General features: G+C 48.0%; 1 protein-coding gene across 1 annotated transcript in view; it reads right to left on the reverse strand.

Moving 5' to 3' along the window:
- Positions 1-973: 973 nt before the first annotated feature.
- The window catches only part of QRFPR (pyroglutamylated RFamide peptide receptor), a 324,549-nt gene continuing 313,074 nt past the window's right edge, over positions 974-12,448 (reverse strand). Inside the window, exon 6 of the mRNA XM_077260864.1 lies at positions 974-1,460. Within this exon, the coding sequence (XP_077116979.1) occupies positions 1,075-1,460 (386 nt within the window). The 3' untranslated portion in view covers positions 974-1,074. The remainder of the gene's footprint in view (positions 1,461-12,448) is intronic.

Consider the following 12,448-nt stretch of genomic DNA (forward strand, 5'->3'; position numbering starts at 1 on the left):
GGGGACACAATGTGGCTGCAATAGGATGCGTCATCCACACGAAGCAGAGAAGGAGGACGGCATCGCAAGAAGAGAGGAGGGGCTGAAAGAAGACCAGTGATTCTTCGGACCGGACCACCACGCCTCAGAGGTGGTTATTATATTAAAAGGGGTTTTTTGCTTTGCTGGGTGAATTGGTGTCATATATACAACATTTTAGAGTGCTTTCACATGGGGATGAAAGGTGGTGGCCATAGGTTTTATGGGAAAAACCCGATGACTGGTTCTTTCTAAGTGCTCTGGGCATGACAGATCATTTAGGTTGCCACTGCATCCTAAAGTTTCCCCACCCAGCTTTATCCTTTTCAGCTTCATTAATAACTCACTGTCTGATATCCTTGTTCAATACCTGACATCACACAGACAGTGAACAGTTAATCAAGCTAAAGAAGCTGTTGCTGGGCAGGGAAACAACATGAAGAGGAGGTGGCTCCCTAACATTGTTTCCCCACTGAGCATTAGCCTCTTTTGCTTGATTAGTAGATCACTATCTGATATAATTGTTTGATACCTGGTATCACCTGGTATAACACAGAGAGTGAACTGTTAATCAAGCTAAAAAAGCGGTCGCTGGGCAGGGAAACAACATCAGCTGGAAGTGGCCAAAGGTTGAATTATTATCCATGATGTCAGACTCTTGAAATCAGATGAAAGACATATACATCTGAGATTGTAAGGGTATAGTGGGAGTTCAATGGCTTGCAAGACACTGGTTGGAGATCCTTGGTCTAGATGGTGCAGATGATATGCTGATAAATACCTGAAATTAAGGCATTTAATATCACATTATCATTCCTAAAATAGACGCTAACCATATCCATGGTGGTGTAGAAGAAAATAAGTCAAAACTTTCCTTTTATACAGAATCTGGAAGAAACCAGGATTGATACTTAATACTCTACGTAGTGCAAAATAAAGAAAGCTGTAATAAATGGACATGCACCCAGGAGAACACTTTAATGCATTATAATTGGTCATACAGTCTTATTTCAGTAAAATGTTCTAGAAAAAAAAACCCTGCTGTGATTCCAGTCACTAAGCTGACTGTCCATTTGGAAGGAGGTCCTTGTGAGAATTCACCAAAGGGTAAGTAACAGATTCTAGTTTGGCGGCTGGGAACTGTTCACACAGCCGGAGTTCTAGGTTCTCTGCACTCAAGTGGCTGTGGGCACTCCGTCCATCCCTTCTATGGGGAAAAGTTGATGTTCCAACTTTGGGCTTTTCGTGTAGACTGTCCCTCTTGTCAATTGGTTCTTGCGCTCGAAAGTGGCAGAAAAGTACAGCCACTAAGCTCTTCTTGAAGTTTTCATTCATGAAAGTGTAAACTACAGGATTATTAAAGGAGTTAAAAAATCCAACGGCTTGTACGATGGCCACTATCATTTTAACTGTGACATCATCATACTCTTCTTCAAGGTCATCTGTTGACAGAGAAAAATTAATTTATCACTAATTTGTACAGACAATTCGCTTTACATCATCACTTACCACTATGTTCTGTTAGCTATGGGATCTGACTGGACACAGAGAAGAATCATATGAAGTAAACGTTCACTATGTGAGATTTACATAGATAATTAATGAAGCAGACTAAATTGGACAGATAATATTCATCTGCTCTCATATACGTGCAGTGCCCCAGAGTCCTGGTCATTGCAGTACTGACACTCCGCCACTAAGGGGAGTGATGGTACGTCTGATGGCACTAAAGGAGTTCACCTGACCAGGTATCACAGTCACACATTACACTTCACACTCTGGCCACCAGGGGGAGCAAAGGGTTCTATGTATTAGGCCACTCCTCACAATCTGGTAAAACTGGGGGTTGGATAGGAAGTTAGAGAGAAGCTGACTGGGTTTTGCCCAGGCAACATCCTGTGGCAGAGGGTGTTGCGGGGAAGATTCAGGGGGTCTCTGTCAGGGGTGGGATCCTGACAGCGGCCTAGCGAAAAGGACAGAACGTTACGGAGCCGCGCCTGCACCCGTTCTGGTGGCATCCTAAGAAAGGACATTTATTGGTTTATAGGTTTATTGTGGAGAAGTGAGAAACGAGATCACAGCACAAAGGAGAATAGAACCAGTAGGAGTCGTGCCTTAAGATCGTGGCAACATCCTATTGAGGCGCGTAGCCGGTGGCCGGAACGCCGAGGAAGTATTGGGCTCCAAGCATTACTTCAAACAGCGGTAGGACAGTTAATTATAGGTTGGCTGTCTCACCTAAATCACCTAAGCAGACATAGGAGGCAATTGTGGGAGAGGGGCGACTCTAGGGTCCCGGAAGAACTCCAGGCCTACCCGTCATACGGGTGCGTCCTAGCCATATCATCTGGGGGACGGAGAAGAACATCAGAACAGAAACGATAGTTGTGAGGAAGAACATCAGAAACAGACACAACAGTTGTGAGGACTATCCCGTGGTGCTCAGCAAGGAGGTACTACAACACACAGACGCTAGAAGGTAGGCACTGATTTCCACCTGCAAAGGAAACTCTGGATGTGCCTTCAGACCGACCGGTCTCAGCCAGCCCTGTTAGCAGTGCTCTGGATTGCGGATCCTGAAGCCTTCAGTAAAGAGGTAAAGAGACTGCAACCCTGTGTCCTCGTTATTCATTGCACCTTGCACCACGCACCATCATCGCATCTTTCATTGGACGCCCCTTAGCAGGGTCACGGACCGGGTCTAGCCACCGTGACAACCCCAGGACCGAGACAGAGAGAGGCCCGGTACCGAGTACCCCATGGCCCTGCGTCTGGGGGCACTCCAACTTGGCGTCACGAACAGGATCTACTTCAGCCTGAAGAATCAGGTCATGTGTGCCTTGGAACTGTGACTGAATTGTGCTTGAACCGTGATTTATTGCAAAGACTGTGTTTTGCCATTGCCGCAAAAAATTCCCGCCAAAATCGCCGCCACTACAGCGCAACGCGGAGTGCAGAGGAAGAAGGGCGAGCCATGGGAGGAGACTATCAAAGCGACGCCAAAAGTGGCGACCGCCCCCTCCGACTCTTGCTGCAAGATGATGACCTGCCCCGAAGCAGAGCAGAACCGCCCCCTGATTTGCAACGGCGGGTACCAAGACAAGAAGGAGCCCCACCTCGGAGAAATGGTGGAGCCAGGTGCATGGGAAGCTACCGACCTCGAGACCGCGAAGGTGACCAGCGAGTACCTGAACGACGACGGAGTGATCCCAGATTATCCCCACCGGCTAGAAGCGGGTCCGAACTCACCACAGCTGAAGGACCTGAACTTCTCGGAACCACAGGAGGGGGAGCTGAGTCAACCTATCCTGGGCATGGAGCCAGCCGATGCGAACCAATGGAAGTCGGAGTTGTGCCGGGATGACGCCTTGGAAGAGCCGCGGTCCAAGCCGCAGCCGACTCCAGTGTCCTCGTCAGTGGAACAGATCGGCATCGATGGAACCACATCAGACGCAGGTATGGAAAGCGCCCTTGCTCTCCCGACCGATCCTGTTCCCGCGACCGCTCCCCGTCCCCACAGTGACCGATTCCTCTCCCCTGAGCTGGTATTGGTAACCCCCGACACTATGGAGAAGCTGGTGCCTCTGCTACCGACGACTATGGGAGAACCGCTAGATGTGAGCTCAGAGGGGGTGATCTTCCAGTGGGATACCCCGAGGATTGGGCCAGACGGGGCCATACAGGAGGGCCTCAGCATTGCTGTGCTCACTTGGGAACAATATAAACAATGCTTAATTCTACACTGGAAAAACCGAAAAGAGACAGAACAAAGTGACCCACTGAAAGTACAAAGCCCAACGACTGTACGCAGAAAGAAGGACTTGGTAAAACGGGGGACTGTACTAGCCTTTCACCCGAAAAGGGGTTGGGGCTCTATACAAGAATCGGGACTGCCGACTGAAATCTTCTTTACCAGCTACAATGTGAAAACCCCGTTCCGCAACAGATGTGACGATCCACTAATATGTAAAGGGGACCAGGTGACATACACTCGCCATCGGAGTGCGCAGGGATGGTGCGCTCGGAACGTCCAGAGATGTGAGCCTGCAGTGGCGCTACCTGCTGCCCTGACTACGACTAATTCGGACTTGACAAATTCTGCTACCATCGCTACTGTGTGCATTATTGCTGCTACTGAGCTTGAAACCAAAGCCGACATTCGAATCCAGACACCGGGTGACCTGGCCGCACCTGAGAGACGAACCACTGATACCGATGCCGCATCAGCCAAGGGCAGGGAACCGGAGCTTCCCTGGTCAGGAAGTGTTCGCTACCGGCTGGTGTCTTGCAACCTACTGTGAGGATGAACCTCAGAACGGGAACCAATGTAAATAGTTAACTGTTTTTCCTACTGTTTTGCAGCTGAAACCCGACCAAGGTTAGTTCTTAAAGGGGTCCCTTCGTTTACCCGGGATCCCTATTGTTTTTGCTTTTTGTTTTTGTTTTTGTTCGTCATTGTTTACAAAGACTGCCGAATCATGGACGGTGAATGGTTCACAAACTGTGTTGTAAATAGTTTGCACCTTCTTAAAGGTGCCCCCTACTGGTTTTACAAAAAGGAGAACTTTTTGAAGAGACTGTTCTTGAATACAGCGCAGAAGTTCTTGCCTTAAACGGACTTGCAGATAAAGGGTCTGCACTACTTCCAAGGAGACTTGGTCCCCTCTTAAAGGGAATGTTCACGTGATGCACTTAAATATACTGTTGCCTAAAGGCTGAGTCACACATAACGATATCGTTAACAATATCGTTGCAACGTCACGCTTTTGGTGACGTAGCAACGATCCCGCTAACGATCTCATTTTGTGTGACAGCGACCAGCGATCAGGCCCCTGCTGGGAGATCGTTGGTCGATGGGAATGACCAGGACCATTTTTTGGTCGCTGATCACCCGCTGGATCGGCGTGTGTGACGCCAATCCAGCGATGTGTTCACTTGTAACCAGGGTAAATATCGGGTTACTAAGCACAGGGCCGCGCTTAGTAACCCAATATTTACCCTGGTTACCATTGTAAAAGTAAAAAAAAAAAACAGTACATACTCACATTCTGATGTCTGTCACGTCCCCCGGCGTCCACAGGGTTAAAACTGCTTTCGGCAGGAGCGCTGGTAATGCACGCGCTCCGGCCGAGAGCTTCACTGCACTGACTGTCAGGACCGGCCGTAAAGCAGAGCACATCGGTGATGTCACCGCTGTTACTGCCGGCGCTGACACATTCAGTGCAGGGAAGATTTCAGCAGCAGCGCGTGCATATTAGCAGCCCTCCTGCCGAAAGCAGTTTTAACCCTGTGGACGTCGGGGGACGTGACAGACATCAGAATGTGAGTATGTACTGTTTTTTTTTTACTTTTACAATGGTAACCAGGGTAAATATCGGGTTACTAAGCGCGGCCCCGCACTTAGTAACCCGATGTTTACCCTGGTTACCCGGGTGCTGCAGGGGGACTTCGGCATCGTTGAAGACAGTTTCAACGATGCCGAAGTCATTCCCCTGATCGTTGGTCGCTAGAGAGAGCTGTCTGTGTGACAGCTCCCCAGCGACCACACAACGACTTACCAACAATCACGGCCAGGTCGTATCGCTGGTCGTGATCGTTGGTAAGTCGTTTAGTGTAAAGGTACCTTTAAGAAAAGTTGGATTATAATAATGTTTACATAGAAGTAATATGTAGTTAGTTAGATAGGAATAGGAATTGTTTAATAATGTTACTAGAGATTGAGGACAGGAAAGAGTTGAAAGCCGAATTTCAATACAGTGAACCAGTAGGGGTTAGTGAGTCCTCCTGGAAACCATAGAGAGATGGTTGATTGATCTTATACTGTGAATAAAAATTGAGCTAAAAGAAGAAAAGAGGCAGTAGGCCTGGACGAGTAGCCAGGCGGTCCTGCATGTTCAAAGTAAAGGTGTTGTATTTAGAAAATAAAGACACAGTTAATTTATATCTTAGAGTTTTATAGGAGGTCTTTAGTGGGTTCAGCTTATACGCCCTTAAAGGAAAAGTTAAATTATTGTTCAAAAATTTGCACTTAGTAGATAGAATACCCGGCTGGGTAATGATGGTTATTTATAGTCGAGTTAGTCATAAGTGTTATTTATAACCTTGAGTAAAAATGTAAATATGTTTCTGTTTGTAACGTTCAAGTGTCCTCATCTCCCATAAAGGGAAGCACTGTTAAATTTACTTGTTCATTGCATTTAAAATTTTTATATGTCTTTTGCTAACATGTATTGTTGTTCTTTTTCCCAGTCCGGGAGTACTGGATTTAACCGGGGGGAGTGCAGCGCCCCAGAGTCCTGGTCGTTGCAGTACTGACGCTCCGCCACTAAGGGGAGTGATGGTATGTCTGATGGCACTAAAGGAGTTCACCTGACCAGGTATCACAGTCACACATTACACTTCACACTCTGGCCACCAGGGGGAGCAAAGGGTTCTATGTATTAGGCCACTCCTCACAATCTGGTAAAACTGGGGGTTGGATAGGAAGTTAGAGAGAAGCTGACTGGGTTTTGCCCAGGCAACATCCTGTGGCAGAGGGTGTTGTGGGGAAGATTCAGGGGGGTCTCTGTCAGGGGTGGGATCCTGACAGCGGCCTAGCGAAAAGGACAGAACGTTACGGAGCCGCGCCTGTACCCGTTGCGGTGGCATCCTAAGAAAGGACACAAAGCGAGGTTTATTGTGGAGAAGTGAGAAACGAGATCACAGCACAAAGGAGAATAGAACCAGTAGGAGTCGTGCCTTAAGATCGTGGCAACATCCTACTGAGGCGTGTAGCCGGTGGCCGGATCACCGAGGAAGTATTGGGCTCCAAGCATTACTTCAAACAGCGGCAGGACAGTTAATTATAGGTTGGCTGTCTCACCTAAATCACCTAAGCAGACATAGGAGGCAATTGTGGGAGAGGGGCGACTCTAGGGTCCCGGAAGAACTCCAGGCCTACCCGTCATACGGGTGCGTCCTAGCCATATCATCTGGGGGACGGAGAAGAACATCAGAACAGAAACGATAGTTGTGAGGAAGAACATCAGAAACAGACACAACAGTTGTGAGGACTATCCCATGGTGCTCAGCAAGAAGGTACTACAACACACAGGCGCTAGAAGGTAGGCACTGATTTCCACCTGCAAAGGAAACTCTGGATGTGCCTTCGGACAGGCCGGTCTCAGCCAGCCCTATTAGCAGTGCTCTGGATTGCGGATCCTGAAGCCTTCAGTAAAGAGGTAAAGAGACTGCAACCCTGTGTCCTCGTTATTCATCGCACCTTGCACCACGCACCATCATTACATCTTTCATTGGACGCCCCTTAGCAGGGTCACGGACCGGGTCTAGCCACCGTGACAACCCCAGGACCGAGACAGAGAGAGGCCCGATACTGAGTACCCCGCGGCCCTGCGTCTGGGGGCGCTCCATACGCATGTTTCCTTTATATTTATTATAGAAAAATTTGCAATGCTTATAGTATATTATCCTGGAAATTACTTTTAGTTTTGAATAAAAAGCGTAAGGGGAATGTATCACCTACATTTAGATTTACCAATTAATATGGAACCTGCTGCTAGGTAATGGCGGCACCATATGGCGGTACTACGCCAGAATAAACACGGGTTCCGTCACCCGGTATGAACTGATGCGAACTCTGTTGCTTCACAGAGTCGCAGGGAAACAAGGGAAACGCTGTGCCCTGTTAGCAGTCACAGGGTGCAGCAGATGAACGCTAGTGGGATCCCTGAAACTCACCCCCACTATGCTGGTGATTGATCTCGCTCTGACCCTCGGTGGCTTTTGAGCCCGTGCCTGAGGACGCCCTGAGTCAGATGCTGAGATCAAGAGGGAGTTCCCACTCTACACTGACTGGTTGTCAGGACTGATTATAGATTACCGCACAGAGTGCGTACAGCGCCGCTCTGGCAGACGCCACTAACCACCCTAACTAGGGCTAGGAAAGCGCACTGATTGCGCACGGCACCGCACTGGCGGTCACTGATGGTTTGACACCTAGTGCACATGGCCGCTCGTATAAACTTGCTAACGATTGTGTGAGGATGTATGCCTGTCAATGGATGAAAGCTCTGAATCATTCCCATCCCTAGTGTTGTTAACTGCTTGCGAATGGTGTAGCTTCCACCATTCGCAAGCAGTTAACAACACTAGGGATGGGAATGATTCAGAGCTTTCATCCATTGACAGGCATACTTCCCCACACACATGTTAGCAAGTTTATACTAGCACATGGCCGAGCAGCCAATGCGAACCTTTTATAGTAGTAGCACTCCGGGACCTTCCTGATGGTCCAATAGGAGTTGCAACAGGACCTGAGCATGTGACCCCCGACCTCCAATGGGAGGTTGACCCGTGGGCATGCTCAGTATGGGAAAAGCAGGACTTAGTCCCTGAAAAGCCTGCTCGCTGCTGATCAGCGCTGGCTACAAAGGCAGGACCTGGAAAGGCAGTAGTAACCAAGCGCACAGTATCAGCTTGAGCCAGTCGCTGGGACCAATGTCTCTGCTGAGCAGGCTCCACTGCGGCTGGAGGAGAATGGAGACCGCAGCGGACATGGTTCGAGATTCCCCCTGTGCAGCGGCGGGAACTCGGCACCTAACATGATGTGACCACAATTTCGATTCAAAACAACATTCAACATCTTCTCAGTACTCTTGGAAAGTCAGGGATTTTGTAGGATTATAGTCAGGTGTATGAACAGCAATCATATCAAGCAGGTGGTAATGTTCACAATTTTCATATATAGATTGAAACACAGTCAGTAACTGGAACAGAAACCGATATGTAACTGGGTGAGGAATGGCCAAAATCAACTACAACAGCTGCATTTCACCATGACAAGACTGAGCACAGCAACAAGACACAAGGTAGTTATACTGCACCAGAAGGGTCTCTTCTAGGTAAAGATATCAAAGCAGACAAGTTTCTTTTGAGGCAACAACAAGAAATAGCAATGTTGAGGACTGTTGATGCAGTGGTCGGTCGAGGAGATAGTGCAGCGGGTAAAAAACATGCTTACGTCAAGCGACTCAAGTATGCAAACAGGAACTGGAGTGCAGAAAAATGTCAGCAAGAGCTCTGAACTGATGTGTCAAAATGCGAAATATTTGGCTGTATCAAAAAGAAGTTGGTTGCCTGAAGGTCTGGAGAGCAGTAAAATAAGTGTCTGAAGGCAGCAGTGAAGCATGGCAGATGTTCTTTGCAAGTCTGGAGCTACATTTCAGCAAATGGAGCAAGATATTTGCTTACGATAGATGCTGTCATGCAATGCTGAACAATAGATACTTATCCATTATGGAATTTCATCACTGAGGTGTCTGGCTCCAAACTTATTCTGCAGCAGAAAAACAACCCTAAGCATACAACAATGTCATCAAGAACAATCAGATATAGAAGAACAAGGAGCCCTGGAAGTGATGCTATTGTCCCCACAGAACTCTGATCTCTATATCATCAAGTCTGTGTTGGATGAAGAGACAGAAGAGTTTGTACAAGCGACATCTACAGAAGATCTGTGGTTAGTTCTTCAAGATGTTTGGAACAATTGTGTGCAAGTGTAACTAGGAGAACTGATCCTGTTTTGATAATAAATTATTAACGCTTTAATTTTTTCAAAAATGTTTACTTTGCAGCATTTTTACACATCTGCCTCAATCTATGGCACAGTACTGTATTTTTTCACAAAAAAACTTTATTTAAATATATGTTGCTGACTGTTCAGTCTGTAAAATTCCTATACATAGCTGACTGTGCTGCTGATTTTGATATAGCATAAAGTAGTGACAGACACACTGATTTCAGCAGTCTGTTACATGCATATGTATTGTACATGTATGTACTCATTGTTTCCATGGCCATAAAGAAGTCTCCTTTGAGGACAGGAATCTGACGTATTTATTCCATTGGGTGATGGGGGTGGTGGTGGCCCACATATGAAAACAACAGACTCCAGTATTCAGAGCAGACTCATCACTGGCTGTGGCATGCAATGCAAACAATGTAAACGCTGTGCTATGGCAACAGTTACAGTGGGGAGAATAAGTATTTGATACACTGCTGATTTTTGAAGTTTTTCCACCTACAAAGAATGGAGAGGTCAGTAATTTTTATAGTAGGTACACTTCAACTGTGAAAGACAGAATGTAAAAATAAATATCAGAAAATTACATCGTATGATTTTTACATAATTACATTGCATTTTATTTAATGAAATAAGTATTTGATCACCTACCAACCAGCAAGAATTCGGGCTCTCACAGGACTGTTAGTTTTTCCATAAGAAGCCCTCCTACTCTGCACTCATAACTAGCGTTGAGCGAAACGGGTCGGCCATTTTCAGAAGTCGACGACTTTTGGCAAAGTCGGGTTTCATGAAACCCGACCCGACCCATGTGTGGGGTCGGCCATGAGGTCGGCGATCTTCTGAATCTGGTATCGGAATTCCGATACCGAGTTCCGATATGTTTGCAATATCGGAAATCGGTATCGGAATCCACATTTAAGTGTAAAATAAAGAATTAAAATAAAAAATATTGATATACTCACCTCTCCGGAGGCCCCTGGACATCGCCGCTGGTAACCGGCAGCCTTCTTTGCTTAAAATGAGCGCGTTTACGGCCTTCCATGACGTCACGGCTTCTGATTGGTCGCGTGCCGCTCATGTGACCGCCACGCGACCAATCACAAGCCGTGACGTAATTCTCAGGTCCTAAATTCCTCATTCTAGGAATTTAGGACCTGAGAATTACGTCACGGTTTGTGATTGGTCGCGTGAGCGGTCACATGGGCGGCCGCGACCAATCACAAGCCGTGACGTAATTCTTAGGTCCTAAATTCCTAGAATGAGGAATTTAGGACCTGAGAATTACGTCACGGCTTGTGATTGGTCGCGTGGCGGTCACATGAGCGGCACGTGACCAATCAGAAGCCGTGACGTCATGGAAGGCCCTTCACGCGCTCATTCTTAAGAAGGAAGGCTGCCGGAAAGAAGCAGGGCGCGTCCGAGGGTGAGTATATACCTAATAGGAATATACTCACCCTCGGCTTCTTTCCGGCAGCCTTCCTTCCTAAGAATGAGCGCGTTCAGGGCCTTAGATGACGTCACGGCTTGTGATTGGTCGCGGCCGCCCATGTGACCGCCACGCGACCAATCACAAGCCGTGACGTAATTCTCAGGTCCTAAATTCCTAGAATTAGGAATTTAGGACCTGAGAATTACGTCACGGCTTGTGATTGGTCGCGTGGCGGTCACATGGGCGGCCGCGACCAATCAGAAGCCGTGATGTCATGGAAGGCCCTGAACGCGCTCATTTTAAGCAAAGAAGGCTGCCGGTTACCAGCAGTGATGTCCAGGGGCCTCCGCACGGGTGAGTATATCAATATTTTTTATTTTAATTCTTTATTTTACACATTAATATGGATCCCAGGGCCTGAAGGAGAGTTTCCTCTCCTTCAGACCCTGGGAACCATAGTATCCCATTGCACTGCATTGGGTTTCGTGTTTCGGCCGACCCCGACCCCGACTTTTTTATAGGATCGGCCGATTTCGCTCGACCCGACTTTTGAGAAAGTCGGGTTTCGTGAAACCCGACCCGATCCTATAAAAATAAAAGTCGCTCAACCCTACTCATAACCTGTATTAATTGTACCTGTTTGAACTCGTTACCTGTATAAAAGACACCTGTCCACACACTCCATCAATCACACGCCAACCTCTCCACCATGGCCAAGACCAAAGAGCTGTCTGACACCATGGACAAAATTGTAGATCTACACAAGGCTGAGATTCATTACTGACAATAGGCAAGCATCTTGGTGAGAAGCAGGGGCGTAACTACCGCGGTCGCAGGGGTCGCAATTGCCACGGGGCCCGCAGTCTTAGGGGCCCCTCCAGTCCAGCAGACTGGGCGGGCCCCTAAGAACTCTGAGCTACAAAATGGGCCGCCGGCCCTTTAAATAAACCTTCTTTACAGGCCCTGGTGCACGTGCAGGCTCTCAGTGCATGCGCGATCACGGGTGGGACTGCACTTGTCCCGCAGCAGAGCCCCTCCACCACAGAGAGCCGCACACCACAACTATGGCTGCAGCTGCTCTGTGCGCACAGGACCTGTGATGAGGTCACAGGAGGGGAGGAGTCGGAGTCACATGATCAAGGGCTTCCGTGTAGTGCAGGACAGTAGTGCAGTGCTGGTCGTCATCGTGCTGGAGGAGGGTAAGCTTTTGTGTGAGGTCAGGAGGGGTTTGTGTGGATGTAGCAGAGCAGTGTGTGTATGAGGTGTACAGAGCGGAGCCGTGTGTGTACGAGGTGTACGGAGCGGAGCCGGGTGTGTATGAGGTGTACGGAGTGGAGCCGGGTGTGTATGAGGTGTACAAGGCGGAGCTGGGTGTGTATGAGGTGTATGGAGCGGAGCCGGGTGTGTACGAGGTGTAT

Source organism: Ranitomeya variabilis, chromosome 5 (assembly GCF_051348905.1).
Source record: "Ranitomeya variabilis isolate aRanVar5 chromosome 5, aRanVar5.hap1, whole genome shotgun sequence".
NCBI classification, from domain to species: domain Eukaryota; kingdom Metazoa; phylum Chordata; class Amphibia; order Anura; family Dendrobatidae; genus Ranitomeya; species Ranitomeya variabilis.